General features: G+C 39.4%; 1 protein-coding gene across 1 annotated transcript in view; it reads left to right on the forward strand.

Annotated features, from left to right (window-relative positions):
- Window positions 1-19,774, forward strand: part of LOC105470837 (ATPase 13A5) — a 114,112-nt gene that overhangs the window by 25,311 nt on the left and 69,027 nt on the right. The window contains exons 6-9 of the mRNA XM_011723094.3: window positions 5,552-5,621; window positions 8,547-8,681; window positions 14,686-14,758; window positions 15,702-15,830. Of these exons, the coding sequence (XP_011721396.2) occupies window positions 5,552-5,621; window positions 8,547-8,681; window positions 14,686-14,758; window positions 15,702-15,830 (407 nt within the window). The remainder of the gene's footprint in view (window positions 1-5,551; window positions 5,622-8,546; window positions 8,682-14,685; window positions 14,759-15,701; window positions 15,831-19,774) is intronic.

A 19,774-nucleotide genomic window follows, 5' to 3' on the forward strand; every position in this document is an offset into this window, starting at 1 on the left:
AAGTCTAGATCAATCATCTTGCTGGTGACTTAGCTCTCAGGAAGAAAAAAAGCTTTGATAGACAGGGTTTGCTGGCTTCTATGGTAGGAATATTCCATCCATGCCCAATTTAAGCCACCAAGGTGGCATCACTGAATGCGAAGCTGGGAAGAGAGCTCCCCATTGGTTTAGTGATTCGCAAGGCCAAATTTAATTCTCAATGTTTACCGCAGCATTGAGAGAAAAGGCATGCTTGTCAGGACCAGAGGAAAGGAATCCGAGTGACAGACAGCAAGAGAAGGTAGGTTTACCATTTACGCGCAGCTCTAAGCTGACAGAAACTGTTCCACGAGAACACAGAACATTAGGAGAGAGAGAGAAAGAAGCAAAAAGAAGGTGAGGGAGAGAGGGAGAGAGAGAGGCTGCTGTGAGACCCTACTCTCTTACTTCTCAGTCTTGGGGAGAGGAAAAGTTAGAAACCATGCTTGTATACCATGACCTCTATCCCCTTTGAAACCACCTTTAGAAAATAGCCATGTAGTAGATACTCAGCCATGAGATCAGCTTTTACAGAAGGATCAAGGAAGGAGTGGTTGGAGGCGAGGAAAGGGGCTTTGCTCATTCTTCTGGAGGCCAATAACATAGTCTCAACTGTTAGAATTCAATTAGAAGTTAATGAATTACTTAAAAATATAACATGTATATATCCTTTCTTTAAAATTTAATGTATAAGGTATGTAATAAAAATTAAATGAACTGAGATCATTTTCTTTTTTAATAAAGTGGAATTATCAGATCCATGGTTCTATGGATCTCGGCCCATTTAAAGTACAAAATCGCTTAACTCTAATGCCTAATTTAGAGCAAAGCCCTACAGAGGGACCCGTAAACCTAAGTCCAGAATCTCCCTGGCAGGATCCTGCACTGGGTTTCTTTGTCCTCCCATCTCCACTCCTGATGTCCTCCTGGTCCATTCCCTTCTGCATCCCCACACCTGGGAACGCTCAAGGCATTTCCCCAGAAAAACTGACTGGAAGCACCTCACTTAGCTCACGTGGAGGGCTTGAAATCCTCTCAGGGCCCAACTTCCCAAGTTTTCCTGAGGCTATCTGAAAACATGCAATTTAGGCAATGAAAGAAATGGGCAGGTCACAGATGAGGACAAATGTAAAAAACTAAACTAACTCTCATGTCATTTGTAGAATGGAGATACAGTCTCTGTATAAGTGTTTCATTAAAGTACACAAGTAGGTTCAAGCTGTAATGAAATAGGTGTTTTCCTTCCATAAAGCAATTTCTCAAAATACTCCAATCTTGTTTTTATTATTGTTTTTAATGGAAGGGCTCTAAGGCCAGCACTCTTGCTGTATGATACAACCACATCCAAATCCCAGAAGTTGGATGCCACGTCCTATGCATTTGTGAAGATCTCAGGTCTTTCTCCCTTTGTAAAATGAGAGTGTTAGGGAAGTCAGGAACTCGCTAACAGAATCACACGGGAACTTTCTCAACCTCTACATGTCTGCTTCCTAAAAATTCCTAAGTTCCGGGAAGTGGGTTATGCCAGAATCTCCTGGCTTGACGTTGTTTGTGTGGAGAACTATAGACATCCCTGCCTGCCGCAGACCCTGCTGGAAACTTATCAGAATGGAAGCAGTGAGCAAAACACAGGTGCAGTTTGAAAAAGCCCCATCATAATTCTAACAAGCCCTTCCTTCCTCCTTGAGGACTCCTTCAGTCTTTACCACCTGGAGCCTAAAGTGGCTACCACACAACACATTAACAATTACTTGGCAAGTTAATTGAATGAATGAATGAATGAATAACAAATGAAAAGGGACATGGACGTCCTCCAGGAGAAAGTCCTCCTAGTCATCTGCATTTTGTTTTCTCAGAAATAAATTCTAACAGATTGACTGTTCTCTCAGGGTTGGAGGAAACCTCAATGATTCCTCAAGTTTAGCCCACGGTCCCTGCAGAAATCCCCTCCACAGGTTTCCTGCTGAGAAATTGTTCAACTTCTGGAGAGGGACCATCCACCTCCGAAGAAGCTCTTCTTCTGATGGATAGTTAGAACTATTAGGCAGGTCTGCTGAATTTTATTTGGCCTGTGTTGCTCTGTGAAGCCACTGGGAACATTCTGGGAACAATTTTCCCCGCCAGCTGGTCAGAATGTCAGCTCCCTTGTTTCTTAGACCTTTCCTCATGTGAACCAGCTTCGAATCTTATCTTTCTTCCTGTTGCTCAGCCATTGGTCAACATCCCTGAGCAGTCTGCTTGGCTTGTGCTGAAAATGAGACGGGTGCATGATCTCTAAACACAATAGTTTTTGGCAAGAAGCAGTAGAAGAGATGAAGCAGCAAGGGGCATGCCAGGCTGTGATTTCAATATGGCTCAGATGAGCCATAAAGAGGATGATCTACAGGCAAATATTGAACTGCTGGATCCCCATCCTCATGGGATCTCTTCTCTCTTAATGGTAATATTGCCAAACTTGGAGAGCCAAAGAGCATCAGAAGCTAGGATTGCTTTCTAAACTGCTTTCCATACCCTGTGTACTGCCTTGAACCTTATTTATTCATGCTAATATTTAGGGAATATCCTCTAGGTCAGACACTGTGCCCCTAGATGTTAGATTTTTAGACAGGATTTAAAAATCTCTGTTTCTGGGCTGGGCACGGTGGCTCGTGCCTGTAATCCCAGCATTTTGGGAAACCGAGTCAGGTGGATCACGAGGTCAGGGGTTTGAGACCAGCCTGGTCAACATGGTGAAAACCCGTCTCTACTAAAAATACAAAAGTTAGCCAGATGTGGTGGTGTGGGCCTGTAACCCCAGCTACTCAGGAGGCTGAGGCAGGAAAATCGCTTGAAACTGGGAGGCGGAAGTTGAAGTGAGCCTAGACTGTGCCAATGCACTCCAGCCTGGGCGACACAGCAATACTCCGTCTCAAAAAAAAAAAAAAAAAAAAGAGAAAAAAATATCTGTTTCTGCCTTTAAAGGGACTCTAGGAAACTTGAGGGAAAAATACATGTAAATATACATTATAATTTAATGATGTAGGTGCTGTTGCTAAGAAAAGAAAGGTTATTGGAAGGGAGAAAAATAGAGTTAATTGTGCGAGAGGGAGTAAGACTTCAAAGATAGCTGCCATTTATTGAGAACTAAATGCTTTATGTATTTTACTCATATGCTACTGGCAGGATTTTTTTTTTTTAATTAGGGTCTCCCTTTTTTGCCCAGGCTGGTCTCAAACTCCTGAGGTCAAGCAGTTCTCCTGCCTCAGCCTCCCAAATAGCTGGGACTACAGGTGTGTGCCACACATTCAGCTTGATAGCAGTTTTATTAGGTATGTTTTATAAAACCTCTTTTACAGACGAGAAGAGTGAGGCTGACCCCTCATTCGGTCGTCAATTCATTCATTCAACATATAATAGGCTCTGTTTTAGGCATTCGGAATGTATCGATGTCCTCCGGAAGCGTACATTATAGTGGAGGACACAGTCTGGTTTTTTTGCACACTTATTAATATGTAAAACATAACATGTAATTTCAGGTAATTATGTGCACTAGAATGAAGCATGGCGGGATGAGGAGATGAAGAGAATCTGAATTGAGAGTCAGGGTAGCTATTTTAAGCAGCATTGTTAGAAAAAGCCCAGTAAGGAGGTGCTATTTGAACAGAGAAAGAATGAAATTCATTCACAAGGGAATACCCTTGTTTCATTCAGGGACTGAGCGAGTAAGCCATACAAAGTTGTGGGGGGGATTAGTTCCCGGGGGACGGAACAGCAAGCACAAAGTCTCAGCTGGATTCAAATCCAGGTCTATCCGATCCCACATTTCTCAACCATTAGGCTTGATTGTCAGATCTGGCTCTCAGCGGCTGAGCAGACATTTATGAGGTGAAGAATGTGGGAAGGGCATTCAAAGTAGAGAGAGGGAAAGGAGGACCAACTTTGGGGTCCGAAGTTCTGACACTTTGCTTAACACCAGATCATTGCCCCAGATCGTGTAAAAGAGTCCTGAGTACTGAAATGGTTTGAGTTATGGGCTCTTTCCAGTGTGAGGTATAGGGACTTAAGAAGTCAAAGAGCATGATGGGCTGTTTGTCCTCTGATTCCCAACATCCTTGAACCTCAGTGCTTTCATGCCATGGAGTTAGAAGACCTTGGTTTGAGTCCTCTCTGTACTTTGCAAACTACAATTGTACTTGGAAAAAATATGGCTAAGAAGTTAGATAAACTTGGGCTCAGCTCTCTGTTATACCTCATTGAGACCAAAGATCTCTCGGGTAGATTCTCCCCACTGATCCTTTCTGAGGCAGATTTGTGAAGTGGAGTCACAGACCATGCTACAAAGCCTACCTCCTTCTGGCTTTGTGATCCTGGAAAAGTTTCTTGCTTTATCTGAACTTGAGTTTTTATTACAATAGGTGCTAATATGAAATCTCATGGGAATAATGTGATGCTTGAAGGAGTTAATGCATATAAAAGGCTAAGTGCAGTTTCTGACACTGTCAACTCTGTTTAAAAGTTACATTGTAGGCCGGGCGTGGTGGCTTATGCCTGTAATCCCAGCACTTCGGGAGGCTGAGGCGGGTAGATCACCTGAGGTCGGGAGTTCAAGACCAGCCTGACCAACATGGAGAAACCCTGTCTGTACTAAACATACAAAATTAGCCGGGTGTGATGGCGCACGCCTGTAATCCCAGCTACTCATGAGGCTGAGGCAGGAGAATTGCTTGCACCTGGGAGGCGGAGGTTGCGTTGAACTGAGATCGTGCCATTGCACTCCAGCCTGGGAAACAAGAGTGAAACTCCATCTCAAAAAAAAAAAAAAGTTACATTGTCGTGATTAATACTAGATGTGTGCACTTTTGGCTACATGCCACACTGAGTAATTTTTTCCATTGGCAAAATAGGGATATTAGCCCTTTCCTTCGGACTATTGTGAGGATCAAATGAATCTTTTGTAAAAACTTTGTTAATGGTAAAATAGTATGGAAATATGCGTTCCTGTTGTAATGCACATGTGTATTACACTTTGTGTATAATGTACACATTTACCAAGTGTTAGCCATGAAGGCCATGTCTTCCAGTTCATTTGCTCATTCATTTATATATTCATTCAGTTCATACACTAAGGGCCTGTCCTAGGTGCTGGAGGTACCAAAGTAAGATAGATATGACTTCTAACATCAAGGACAATCTAGAACACCTGACAAGTCTAGGAACATCTGCATAGCTGTGTCTTTTTCGCTGCTTTTAGTATATAATAAAATTATTTTAAAAGTAACTCAAAATGAAAGTGTCTTTCCAAGTTTTTGTTTTGAGTTGTACTACACTTAAGATATATTTGTATCAAGGACTACAACTCTGTCCATCATGCACTGACTTTCATTTCAAAAATAGTAGTTTAGAATTAGGTTTCAAAAGAACTTGCATGTTATTTTTTAAATCAAAGTCACAAAATCTCCAAAGAGTAGAAAAATGACTTCCGTTTAGTTTGGCCTGTAGTCACTTATCACTGAACTTGTAGCTCTGACACTAATGGATGATCAATCTCCTACAGAAGATTAGTGTGTGGGCCTAACACCATTGAGGTTGAAATCCAACCCATATGGAAGCTGCTTGTTAAACAGGTAACTGTTTTCTTTTTTCTTTCTTTTTTTTTTTTTTTTGAAAAAATAAATTTCTGCCCCTTCTTACTTCCTAGAAGGAACACATAAATACTTTGATGTGAATGATATCTTGTTTCATGCAACTTCTTTTTGCTACTGCTTATTTTAAACTCAGGTGTACTTTAAAATTCCTTTCCAGTGTGAGACAGATTCCTGCTTCATAATCTCCTGTTTGTTTTGTTTTGCTCTCTTAAGTTTGGATGATGGTGGTGGTGGTGGTGGTGGTGGTAGGGGGCGTGGTTAGTCCACTGGGTTGCTATAACAAAATGTCATGCACTGGGTGGTTTAAACAACAAACATTTACTTTCCCACAGTTTTAGAGGCTGGGAAGTCCAAGATCAAGGTGCCTGCATATTCGGTTCCTGGTGAGGACCCGTTGCTGGGCCTGCAGAGTATTGCATTCTTTGTGTCTTCACATGGTGGAGAGAGAGCTCTGGTCTCTTCCTCTTCTTACCAGGACACTAATTCCATCGTGGAACCTCTACCTTCATGACCTCATCTAAACCTAATTACCTCCCAAGGGACCCACCTCCCAATACCATCACATTGGAGGTTAGGGCTTCAACCTATGAATTTAGGGGGGGACACAAAAGTTCAGTCCACAGCATGAGGCAATGTTATTATTTCTATAATTTTTGAAGATTTGAAATATATTCTTTTGGTCTTTTTCAAATGGCTTTATTATTTTCATTTTCTTGAGAGTAAGTTCTCCCTTTGTTAGTGTTTTATTTTTGTTTTTATTTTTAGCAATATTTTCCTTGTGTGTTTGGATTTTTTTTTTTTAACGCTTACTTTAAGTGGGACACTTTCCCCATCAATTTTTCTCTTTCTTTCTGTGCTTTCTGTGCTTCTTTGATGGCTTTGTTTGCCTCCAGTTGGCCCCTATGTGGTCCCTGAAGGTTTGGGCACTTGTCTTTCAGGGATTTGTCACATGCATGTCCTTAGCCAGCTTGAGGCTTGGCCCAGTTCACAGTTTGTACCATGGGTTCTCTTCTCTCTCATTCTACCCTTGGGTGGAAAGCCCTCATTGGTTATGACTTTGCTCAACCTCTATTCTGGAACAGGAAGCCCGTGGCTACCCTTCTTTTCCACCGTAAGCCTCATTTCTATCCTCTGCCACCTGAGGAACACGTTCTGTCTATTCCTCTGAGAAAGGAGCTCCTAGATTTTGCTGTCTAGTCTTTGTCTGGAACCCATGAATCTGATGATGTGAGTCCCCACTCAATGCTGCATGTTTCCAGTCTATTTCTAACCCATAAAGATGGCCATTTTGTTTTGGAGCATGGACATATCTTTTTAAGATTAAAAAATTATTTACCATTATTCTGTGTCTGGAGCAGAAAACAGGTTGCTTTTTTTTAGCTTTATTTTTTAGACTAGTTTTCAGTTCACAGCAAAATTTGGTGGAACATACAAAGATTTCCCATATACATCCTGCCTAGACATATGCATAGCTTCCCTAACTATCAAAAAGTAGGCAGCTTTTTACACTTCAAGTACATTTTCAAATTGCCAAATATTCTCCAGGGGTCAATGTGTTCTATTTTGAAAGGAGTGCTAGTATTTTCTGGCACCTATTTACTAGCCCTTTAGTAGAAAGAAAAACAAGTACAACTATTTCTTTACATTTGGTTTCAAAAGAATATTAAATAGACAACCAAATTAATTAGGATACTGTTGTTTCTTCTGTAACAAGTATTTCACCAGTTTTCTACTGGATTTGCTTAACTTCAAGGTCATATTATCATTTGTATGTAACCTACAATTAAAGCATTTTATAATAAGCAAACAAAAAAGCTGTAATTTGTAAGTAAAGCAGTGGGGATTGAAATAATAAGAAATATTAAGGAACAAAATCTTTTTTAATGGACAAAATATATCCAACCCTTAAGATACAACGTACTAACTTATTTACCATATATCAGTTCACTTTTAAGACTAAATTAGAATTGTATTTAGTACATAAGGAAATTATAGAAAACAGAGGTAAGGGAGATTAGCACTGATTTAAACCAATATTTCATCTAATTCATAATGATTAGAAATAACAGTTTCTCAGAAAAATAATCCTTGCTTTGCTCTGACGGGCTCTTTAATCCACTTTCTGCATGTATATCCTGTGACTTTTCTCTGGCTTCTCAGGTTTGCCCTCTCTGCTCTCATTATTAGCATGAGTTAGCAGGACCCAAATGGGAAAAATTGAGGGAACAAGAAATGTTGAAGGTATTCTCACGAGACCAAAAATATACATGTATGACTGACCAGCTCTCGGGCTGGTCATACTTTCTGCTCATGATTGGCCCTGCAGCCTTGGGGAAGACATTTCTCTCCAGCCTTCCTCCTTGTCCAAGAGAAGGACTTGACTGACTCTCATGTGACCTTGCTAAGACCTGTGACATGAAAGATGCTATTTTTAAATGACCTGAAAAGAAAAGTAGAATCTTTCATTTTCATTACACAACTTGACTAAATCTGCAGCATGTGATTATATGAAAAATAAAACTGCACTTAAACTGTTCCAAATGGAAGTACATTTTTAAAAGAGACTGAATCACGTACCTCCGCCATTATGAGTAAATCTGTTTAAGAAGGTGAATTGTTAAATTTTGTTATTGGTAAAATATTTTTGAAATTCAAAATGAGTAAGAATGATCAATTTGTGGGCATGGCTCTGAATGCACAAAATAATTTTGCTTCCACCATATCACATTCTATGTGTCTGACATTTTCTCAACCCAAATCAATAGAGATCTAAGTGAATTCTTAAATATTAGAGGTTCGTGCATGTTGTAAAAAAATGAGAAAAAATTAGATAATGAAATGACATCTTCTTGATTACTACTAAGGTTCATGCAAGTGACCCAAATGCCATTTTTGTACCCACAGGTTTTAAATCCATTCTATGTGTTCCAAGCCTTCACCCTAACTTTGTGGCTGTCTCAAGGTTACATAGAATACTCTGTGGCCATCATCATTTTGACAGTTATCTCCATTGTCTTAAGCGTGTATGATTTGCGACAGGTAAGCCCTGAAATCACAGCTGGATTCTATTTAGCTTCTAGCTAAAGAAGTAAAGCCCATGGTGTTTCTACTGAGAGCCAGCAGTGCTTTGTCAACCATAAGTCATAAAACAAAAAGTGAGGGCTTACCAAATGTGGGATCACAGAAGGAGGACTTTGGGACTGCCAGGGAGAATTAAATGTCTTAGCAAACTCTGATTATCATCTGAAGCCTTCATTGAATGCTTTGTTTAGAAGGACTCTAAGGCTGTATTTGAGTATGGTGGGAAAGAATGCTGTGATGGATGAAAGATGCCAGTCATAGTTTTAGGAGAACGAAGGGGTAGCATCTCAACTGTGTGCATTAATCAAGATATTATGCCCCTTAGAACACTTCCATATATTTCCCTGGACTTAAATACTGTATTTGTTCTATAGGTTTCCTATTTAATTGTCTTTGAAAAATTTTAGTCTCCCTCTTAGAAGTCCTTTATAAATGCCTATGTCTTCATTTGATATTTGAATATATCTTTAAGGAAATCCAAAAGAAATACAGAAATTCCTGTGTGGGAGTTAGGGGATGGGTTGTAGAAAAAATTAGGTTTGATTCTATACTCAATAAGACAGTGTTTCAGTAAGAGAATTCCCTGACATTTTTGAGCTTCTGACTTATTAAATCAAAATATCCAGGGTTGGAATCTTCATTTCTAAAAGTTTTATAACTGATGATTGTTATGCATTCTAAAAGCTTAACAATGATTATTATAAGGGAACCCACTGAAGGATAAATTCAAACACCAAGATTCCAGATATATGTATTTATTTATTAATGCCATCATCATATTTTTCACTCATTTTACTCTATGAAGTGCACATACATATATATACCAGCTTATAAGGAGATTTATGTCTTTATTAATTTTTAAAATTAAAATAGTATCTTACTATGCATATTAATCTGGAACTTTCATTTTTCACTTTATATATAATGGCAATTCACCAAGTAAATAAATAATTATAATTCATGTTTTTAAAATAATACTATACTATTTCATGATAATCATAATTTATTTCACTGTTCTGTTACTTGTTGAAAGTAATTTCCCCTCAATCTGTTGCCACCAGAAATAATGTTGAATTGAAAGTTACTACTATAGTATGGGCATGTTCTTACATATTAGTGTTTGCATTTTTTTAGCATAGCAACCAAAAGCCAGGTTTCTGAATCAAGGCATATGTATATTTTGAATTTTAATAGATGCTGCTATATTATTTTCCACAAATGAAAGACTTTTTTAAAATCAAACATACAAGAGTATTTATTTCCCCCGGATTCATCAGTTTCTGGAGTTATATTGATATTTAAAATTTTTTAAATTTAACATATTTAAAAACTAGGTCTCATTGATGTTTTAATGTACATTTTCCTGATTGCTGGTGAGACTAGACACTTTTTTTGTCTAATAGTGTTTTGCATTTTCATTTTATATTAAGGGCCTCTTTATATTCATTATATATGTGAAAAAGTTTTACTTTTTAGTCTATTTTTCTAGACTTTGACTTTAGCTATCGATGAAAATGTACGTAGAGTCAAATATATTTCTTTTCCTTTCTGGTTTGTTGTTTTGCTTATAAGATCTCCCCTTCCAAAGTTAGGTAATACCTGTTTTCTAATACTTGTAATTGGCTTATTTAAAAATCCTTCCTGGAATTTAAACTTTCAGGTTCCGCATCTTAAAAAATCTCTACATTCCTTTGTTCAAAACAGTGGCTAATACGGGAACTTTAGACTTGGTGGCAGTATTGCAAAGGATTTCTTTAAAAAACAGAAAAGGAATTAGAGGACAAACACTAATCTCATTAGCAGCCAGTATTTATTAATAAAAGGGTACCTAACCCAACCTGTAAAGCACCTTGTAACACTCCACAAAATGAGCCAGTTTCCTGAAACTGTATATTTGCAATTTAAATCACAAGTCCTCATTCATCAACATCTGTTTAGCACTTTACAGTTTACAGTAGGCACCCATATTCATAATGTATGTATTTGTATGGGACATGGCAAATTAGGAAATAAAACACACATGATTTTTATAGCCTCCTGCTACCTGAAAGGGAGGGACAGGGATAATCCAGGAGGTGAAGGGACTTGTTCACACTCACCCAGTAACAGTGGCCATAGACCTTAGCCCCAGGTTTTCTGATTCCAAGTCAAGTACTACACACTGTCCCATTGAGCACAACCTCAGAGTGACTCATGAATTTCCTTACAGCAGTAGGATTTGGGGAAGGGTTTTGCCAGGATTGAAAGAAGGAACATCTATTGCTATCTCCATATCATTCTATTGAGCTACACTGAAGTTCATTATTTCACTGAATTAAAGACTTAGGTAAATGAACACCGGCTTTGGAAAATTGTAAGAGAGCAAGAGTTTGCAGGAGTAGAATAAGATGTTTTTCTGCATCCATCATGGCCCCAAATTATGCTACACAAAGAATTACCTTTCTTAAGCCAAGAAACCCTCCTGCTTCAGTCCCTTTCTAACAAGTTTGGTGCAGGCATGAGTGCAAACCTTGGTACTCAACTGTATTTACATTGAACTGTCTGTGCATACTGTATTGCTGAGCTCCACGGGTGGCTGCTAGAAATAGCACTGGGAGTATCTGGCCCACAGTGCTTTCTTTGCCTTCAGTTATGACAGAGCCAAGCTCAAGAGGCACCTGAGTTAATACCCTCATTACTCATCTCTAGAGGAAATCCAGCCACAGCAAACACAAGGACACACAGCAACAGATGCTGAATAATAACAATATGCAAATTCATCTTGGAAACTGATCCTGGTACTGCTGAACAGGGACAGAAGAAACTAAAGGGGGCCTAACGAAAATCAGGCAACGAGCTTTGCAGTCATGGCAAGCACTGCAGCGTTTGCCTTCTCCTAGCTAGTTGGTTGCCATAGAAACCCGTGTTTGTAGATTTTCCCAGTACATTAACTCAAAGAGGAGGCTAACATTATTCCACTCCAGTGTTGGGAGAAGTAGAATAATTTGGTTCTAATAAATACATATTTGATAAGGACCTACTATGTGATAGGCTCTAGAGGAATCCACAGATGCATAATATACACGGTGCCTTTCTTCTCTCTACTGCCCGACTCACAAGGGAGGCCTGACAAGACAGCGGTTAGCTATAATGGAATGTGATCAGTACACTCACACAGGTGGAGAGAGCAGAACAATGAATTCTTCCTGAGGATTGTAGGGACTTGCGGAGTGGAGGTGACATTTGAGTAGGCCTTTATGTGAAGGATTAGAAAGTTTGTTAATAGAGAACTGGAGTGGACATTCTAGGGACTAGCTTGAGCAGAGGCATGGAAGCGTGACAGGTTACAGAGAATGCTAAGTCTAATAAACCAGCCCAGCTCTACAGCATAATGAGTTTTGGGAATTATAGTCAAGTATTATTAACTCATACTTCACTACTTCCAAATGTGTTGACTATCATCCTCTCATACTACGCTGAATTTATCATGGCATTATCTAAATGAGTTTGCAAAGCAAAAAAAAAAAATTAAATCTAGAAAAAGGATTTTTATCTTCTTAAAGGAAAAAATGCTGTTTTTAAGCACTAGAAGAACATATTCATCAACAGAAAAGGCTTTAGAGTCAGATGAACCTAGGTTTGATTTACTTAGTAAGTAAATGATGGTGAGAAAATTACTTTAATATTTTCTACCCCGTTTTTTTGGTTTTTACATGTATGTTGGAGATAACATTTTCATCACAGAATTATTTTGAGAATTAAAAAAATACTGTTGTTCAAGTGCCTGCAACAATGCCTGGCACATAATAACTGCTTAATGTTTTAAACTATTTAAAAATAATAAAGATTTGAGCCATTTTATATACCATGTATATTTCTTCTATGTTGCCTTGCAGGTTTTAAATAAATTTCTGACATGCAAAATAAATCAATGTCATATCATTTTAGAGCTTGAAGGTATAACTTGAAAGTGATCCAATTCAATATTGTCTGCTTACAGAGAAAAAGACTAAATTCTAAGGCACCATTTCTTATATATGCACGTTACCTGACTGGTTAGGGGGTATGCCTGACCTACAACTCAGAAATCCTAACTGACCCCAGTGTTCTTTGCCCACAGAACCACAGCTGACTTCCCCACTATTACGCATCATTAAAATGCATGCCCCAACCATTAAGCCTCAGGAAGTCACCTTAGAGCAATGAATGTGCACCAAACAGTACTATCGCTTCCTCCACTCAATCGGTCCAACTTACCAAAGTTTAACTTTTCATGCAAAACTGAAGTATATCATAAATTTTTCCATATAAATATTAACACTGGGTTCATTATGTTTTCTCAAGGGGAAAGTTGTATAATTACGTGTAATGCTTGTCTTGGCCTAGTGACATTTATAACAGTAAATATCACCAACAGAACAGATCAAAACAATGTAACAGCTAAAAGAAAAAAAGTTTTATATGTGAATTAGGCTAAAGTGAATTAAGAATTGCTGACAGTATTCAAACTCGCGTCTAGTTCGAGGCATCCAAGCCACCAACATCCAAACAGGAAGAGGCAGTACCTTCCAGGGCTGGCCCAGCATGGAACTTTCTCTCTCTGATGTTGCCCCAGCAGTCAGTCTGGGGAACTGTATGGATGAAATCATCTCTCACCTCTGCCTTTCTGTCCCCTGTGTTATCCTATAAGATGCTTTCTCCACTTCTCCAGGCTCCTTCCATTTTCTCCACTTTTCACAGAGTCCTAACTCAATAAACTATCTCAAGCAAGTCTTTCCAGTTAACGTGCTCTCACAACTGTTTTTCCAACAAGTTTCTTATGAATCACTAACATTCATGAGCTCTTAGCATAGTATTGAGTACTCCACAGAGGGCTCTATAAGAGTAAAATCACTTCAAACTTAACCCTGTTATAGTCTGTTATAATCTCCCTTTTCTGATGAGCAAAAAGGAGTTAAACAGGCTAAATAACTCATAAGCAATAGCACAAGATTCACAACTGAACAGCATAACTGCCATCTGCTGACTTAACCAATATGAAAATCCACAGTTCATAAAGGAGAGGGTGGCTGTCCCACATGCAATCAAAACACAACCTACACATTCACAGACACTTTCAAGCAGAAAGCCACTTACAGAGAACATTTAGCTCTATTGTTTTACAGACAGGGAGACAGAGGCATAGAGAGGGAAGTAACCTGCTCACAGTCTCATTCTTCATCATTCTGATTGTGCATCTTCAAGAAATATAGCTTTGGTTTGTTAAAGCGAACTAAATACGGCCTGAGAAGGACTCCGTACTTCTATATTTGACTCCTTGTGGGCCAACCTTAACCTAACTTAATAGTTAGACAAGATTGAAAACCTGACTTAGGAGTATGCGTCTGTAACAATACCTGAGTCTTGGCCAATCTTCAGCGACTCCTACAGCAGCCATACTTCCACCACTCATACACTGCTGAGGGCTCAAACTGTTCAAATGAGGCAAACGCCAACCTGTAACCAGTCCAGTTGTTTCTGTACCTCACTTCTGATTTCTGTAGTCATTTCCCTTCTTTGTTCTACAAATTTATTCTGACCATCAGGCATCCCTGGAGTCTCTCTGAATCTGCTGTGGTTCTGGCGGCTGCCTGATTTATGAATTACCTTTTTTTTTTCTTCCTCAATTAAACTCCTGTTAAATTTAATTTGCGTAAAGTTTCTTTTAACAGGTTCCTTGGCTTAGGTCCTTGAGGCAGTGGCTGTGCATTATTTTTTTCGGGGAGTGAGATAGCATTAAACTAATGAGCATATTTGCTGCTGCACGTAGCAGGTCAGATGAGGTAGGGGTTGGAGCAGGGAAGCTGAAGCATCAAAAGAAGTTGAGTCCTTTGCCCAGAGTCACTTTAGCTGTGACAGCTGGCCTGGTATTTACTGTGTTGAGAACATGTGGTTTTCAGAATATGAACTATCTAATATTTAAATGTTAACTTTTACTTGGTAGCAATCAGTTAAGCTGCATAACCTCGTGGAGGACCACAACAAAGTCCAGGTTACAATCATTGTAAAAGACAAAGGTAAGTGACACGTTAGGCCATCTTCAGCATCTTAATATTTCACAGGGGAATTGGTCTCATTTGTCCTTAATTATTAGCCAAGGAGAAAAAGTCTTTTCTGACCGAACCCAGAACTGGGATGAGGGTAAGGCAAAGAAGGCCTCTAAGATAGAAAATTTAACGAGGCAAGATCATGCCAGTGCTGACCCCACAGCTGCAGGGCCCTGAGAACAAGTGCCTCATTAAATTTTGTACACTAGACATCTTGCTTGCCTTATCCTCACCCAAGCCTTTATTCAGTCATTCTTACCCAATGTCTGGGTTCCTTCAGTTTCCCTCTCCCCTTCATATGTCACTCATTTGAATAACACTGGGTAAACCTTCTTAAGGTTCCTTTATTTCCCAATCTAACTATCCCAAACAGACCCTGCATCACACAATTTGAACTGCCATCTGGAACCTAGGCCTGAATGGGGCTTTTAGATAGCTGTCTGGACACTTGGCATCTGCTGTGAGCTAGCCAGAGGTGGCGTGGCTGTGGCTTTTTGTAAGGAGCGAGGAGCTGCACCCTGGGACAGCAGAAGTTATTTGGGCAATTTACGTGAGGCCTCAATCCAAGAAGACCATGTGTACCGCAGGAATCGGAAACCCAGATGAGAGCGAACAGCAGGAAGCTGCACTTCTGCTCTGCCCAGTGTCCTTGTGTATCTGCTGTGGGCAAAGCACACCGGGTACTAGGATTAAGATGGGATCTTGTTGCTTAGCTAATCCTTTTCTGAGTCCCAGGAACCAATTTCCTAATCCTGATTCTTTTGGAATTTTCAATGGACCAAAAAGGGGCTTCAACAGTTGAACAGGTAGGGTAGCTCTTGGCCAACAGGTCGATAAGGATTCTTAGTTGCTTTCATTCTTAAGTAAAAACAGGAAAAGGTCAGCTCTTCATGGAGACTTTGCTTTGGTGTAGGTTTGGAGGAGCTGGAATCCCGTCTCTTGGTTCCCGGAGACATTCTTATTCTTCCAGGAAAACTTTCATTGCCATGTGATGCTGTTTTGATTGATGGAAGCTGCGTGGTGAATGAAGGCATGCTTACAGGTAGGCAGTTGTCATGGAGCTTCCTCTTGTCTGTCTGATATCGAATCAGATCAACATATTCTTACCTACCTTATACCAGACCCTTGCTAAGATATTCGGAGATAGATGAGGGAGACATAGCCAGCTTTTGCATTTATATGGGGACACACACACGTGATATACACAAACAGGAAATGTTTAACTATAAGAATTAAGTCACAGTAAATGTGAAATGAACACAAATGTTTACTATGCCATGTGATTAATTGACCAACGAGTGGGGTGAATAGGGTGCTTTGGGTTCAGAAGAGGATGAGAGCACTACACAGTTTGAAACACAATCTCTTGATAAATGTGAGAATGGTTTATACACACGTACAAAAGAGACACAACCTTGAAAACCATGACTCCCACAGTTGGAAGGGCATAGAGGTTTTATCCAACCCTGCACTCTATAGATAGAAAACTACTGAGGCCAAGGTTTCACTGGAAAGGAGTCTGAGTTGAACCTTTGGGCAAAGACAATCTCACATTTCTGTTCTTTAGATTTATATTCCTGTTGATCTTACTGAGCAGAAACTAATCTTCTAGTTATAGCTCAGGCAGTCCTAGTTCTCATCTGTACTTTAAGTCTACTTGAATTTGTGTAATTAGTAAGACGCTACTTATAAAATATTCTTTAGGCAAAAAATTAAAATACACAGCACATTGTAATGAGAGAAGAGACTATACAGCAACACAAAAACACAAACTATTTGTCTTTCACACTTACAGACTGTTCAGTTTTTCCATTTCCAAATGGTATAAAGATAGGGAAAATGTTTTAACATGACTTAAATGTAGTAAGAGTTCATTATCTATCCCTAAATTGTTCAACACAAGCAGCTTTTACATTAAAATTGGTCTGCTTAACTCAAAATTGAGATAAGAAAATGTAGTAAACATCAATATGTTCAGAATAATTACAAAATACTCCTTTAATGTGTTGAAATGTGTCCTATAATGATAGTGATGAGGATTTGCATACTGATCATATCTTTTACCCAGAATGTTGCCATAGTATCCAACCTATAAACCTCAAGCCCAAGGAAAACTGTCCTTCTCACGCAAACACAGCAGCTGCCTCACACCTCCCAGCAGCCTGACAATGAAGAATGGCTTCTCTCATTGGTAACAGAGAGTGTGGCAGTGAGCAAACATGGGGAGGAAACACAGAAAGTCTCATTGCCCTTGGGCTGCCCTCTCTGCTTTCACTGTCAGGGGTGCACAGAACTTGCCTTGATTCCCAGGAAAACTCAGAGAGTTCCAGAGAAATAGAAATGACAAACAACGCTGCCTTTCAACAAATGTGCAAAATGGACCCAAAATGGCCTTAAATGACAAGTGGCTGCTTCTAGTTTCCCTTTTTGGAAAAATGAAGTCATCAGCACTAATATCTGTGTAACTTAAGTACTGATAGAGGCCAGTTTCAGAGACAGACACATGAAGCAAAAATACATTATTTCTTTTTTGTTAACTTATTCAGAAAGATCTAAATCCCAGTATGGTCTAAATACTTTACTGCACAGCCTACATAGATCCTCCCACTCATGTACATATTTGTGGAAAGGATCTTGATTAAACAATCAGAGGATTAAGGTAAGATTCCTGAAACTGAAAATGTATTCCTAGGGAATTTGTCCACAAATATGACTCAGGTATTTCTTCCCTATGTACGAAATGGTCCTTTGCATAGATAGAAGTCTTTATTTATGTAAGAATAAAAATATCATTCCTAGCATCTCTATAGCAACTTACATTTTATAAATAACTTTTATATCTCACTTCATCATGACATAAAACAAATTAGACTAGGAGCTGTTAGGATACCACAAATGAGGAGAGTGAGGTAAAATGACCAGAGATACTCAGCTAGCAAGTGGAAGGATCAGAATTGGAGGTGGCATTTGCTCCCAAATGTAAAAGACCGTAGGCATGAGAAGGATAATTCTAAGCTGGATGAAGCTGCTTCACCTTCCTGCCTCATCACCTTTTCCTCTCTATTTGGTATTGCCATCAATAGTACCCACTTTTTGGTAAGATCTTCTCCTCCTGGTCTCCTTAGCCTTATGCTATTGTCATAAATTCAGCTGTGCAAGAAGTTTACCTTTATTTTATAACTACACTTAATTTTTATGTTGGCTCCAAATTTTGCCATCCTTAAAAGTGTCCAGTGTGAATATCTAATATGAGTCAGACAGTTGTCCCCATCAGTTAGGTGGTCTTCCTCACCCTTGTCTGACTGTGTCCTAAGATGTGCAAGACATCAGGGAGAGGGGTCCGATTGAGGGCAGCTCTTCTTCCTGCTGCTCTCACTCCACTCTGAGCTGTCTGAGGCCTATCTACCTGGACAGGGAGGCAGATCCTGGTGCCGTTTGCGCTGCTTCCATAACCTTATCGCATGTTCCCATGTTCTACTGTGGTGCACACCTCTTCTCTCAGGGACACACAACGTCTGAGTCCTTTTGAATTCTCTTCCAACTCCCAGTACAAGGACTTTGGCTTAGCTAGAAATGCAGTAGAGGAAAGGTGTGGTGAGCAGAAAAACTTTGTTCTTAATCTCAGGTAGTCTCTACAATCCATGATCAAACTCATGAAGGACTTAAAAAACTCAAAAGCCAGTGATCAACTTCCCCGTCCTTTTCTTCTGCCATCTTTCCTGAAACAATGATCACCTTCAAAATCTAGCTCCTCTCAAATGGGAAGAGTCTGGAGACAACAGGGAATCTCATTGGGAGGGGTGTTTATTAATATTTAGAAATTATCTCTTAGCACTAGAGCTTTTTTTCTTAGCTCTCATGTATATTAGGCATTGTGCTAACATTTTACATATACTATTTCATTCAATCAGCAACTCTATTAGAATGGGCAAATCTGAGGCCCAGAAAGGGTAAGTAATTTGCCTAAGGTCACACAGCTTAAAAGTGGCACAGCTAAGATTTGGATTTGTTTGTGAATTCGCTCATTCTACAGATATTTATTAGCCCCTACTATGGAGCAGGAACTCTACAGGTGACATAGAGGTGAACAAGGCAGATAAGATTTCTGCCCTCGTGAAGCTGATATTCTAGTGACGGAGACAGAAAATATGAAAGTATACAAATGACACAGAATTTTCAACAGTTATAAGTTATATGAAGAAAATAGACGATATCTATTGTCTTAATAAATAAATTTAATGCCTTAAATACAGGCGTTTTGTCCCCAGAACCTATGCTTGTAATCAGTGTTTCCTCATTCTCTTAGGGATAATTATGGCGAAGAGGGGTGGCATGCACTCTGACACAATCCCCTTCCCTCTTCTTCTCTTCATTAAGTTGCTGATTGATTTGAGATGTATGTGGGGGAAGCGTGCAGTGACCTGAGTTGGACATGCAGGGATTTCCCTATGTGATGATCTCACGTTGATATTCTGTCACACAAGCTTATCGTCAGTTAAGGTCCAATCTTTTTCTCTCTTCCTTTGATCCTTTCTTCTTCTCTTTTTAATCATCCTCCTTCTCCCTTTTCTTTTACTTATTTGTTCATCCATTTATTCAATAAAAGCTCAGAAATGCCTACTATGGTAAGCACTGTGTTGCGTATTGGTGTCACCAAGTTAAATGAGAAATGGTCTCTGGTTTCAAAACATTTACAGTCTAATGGTTCTAGAGCTATAAATTAAAAGGACTTGGAATTTCAAACACTGTCACCATGAGGAGGCATCTTGATCCTTGTGGACAAGGGAGAGAACCTCCACGTGACAGCACAGGGAGCCAACTGTACGGTTGATGATGAGCGATGATAGTTCTTCCCTCTAAAACTCTCTTCGGCTGCCTTGCACCCCACATCTTTTGCAGATGAATCATCCTTTCTTGGGCTCCCCAGAAAGGCCAAAACATGAGACTTCTTATTAACATGCAAATAGCATAAAAGAGACTTGAAAA

This window comes from Macaca nemestrina, chromosome 2 (assembly GCF_043159975.1).
Source record: "Macaca nemestrina isolate mMacNem1 chromosome 2, mMacNem.hap1, whole genome shotgun sequence".
Taxonomy (NCBI): Eukaryota; Metazoa; Chordata; class Mammalia; order Primates; family Cercopithecidae; genus Macaca; species Macaca nemestrina.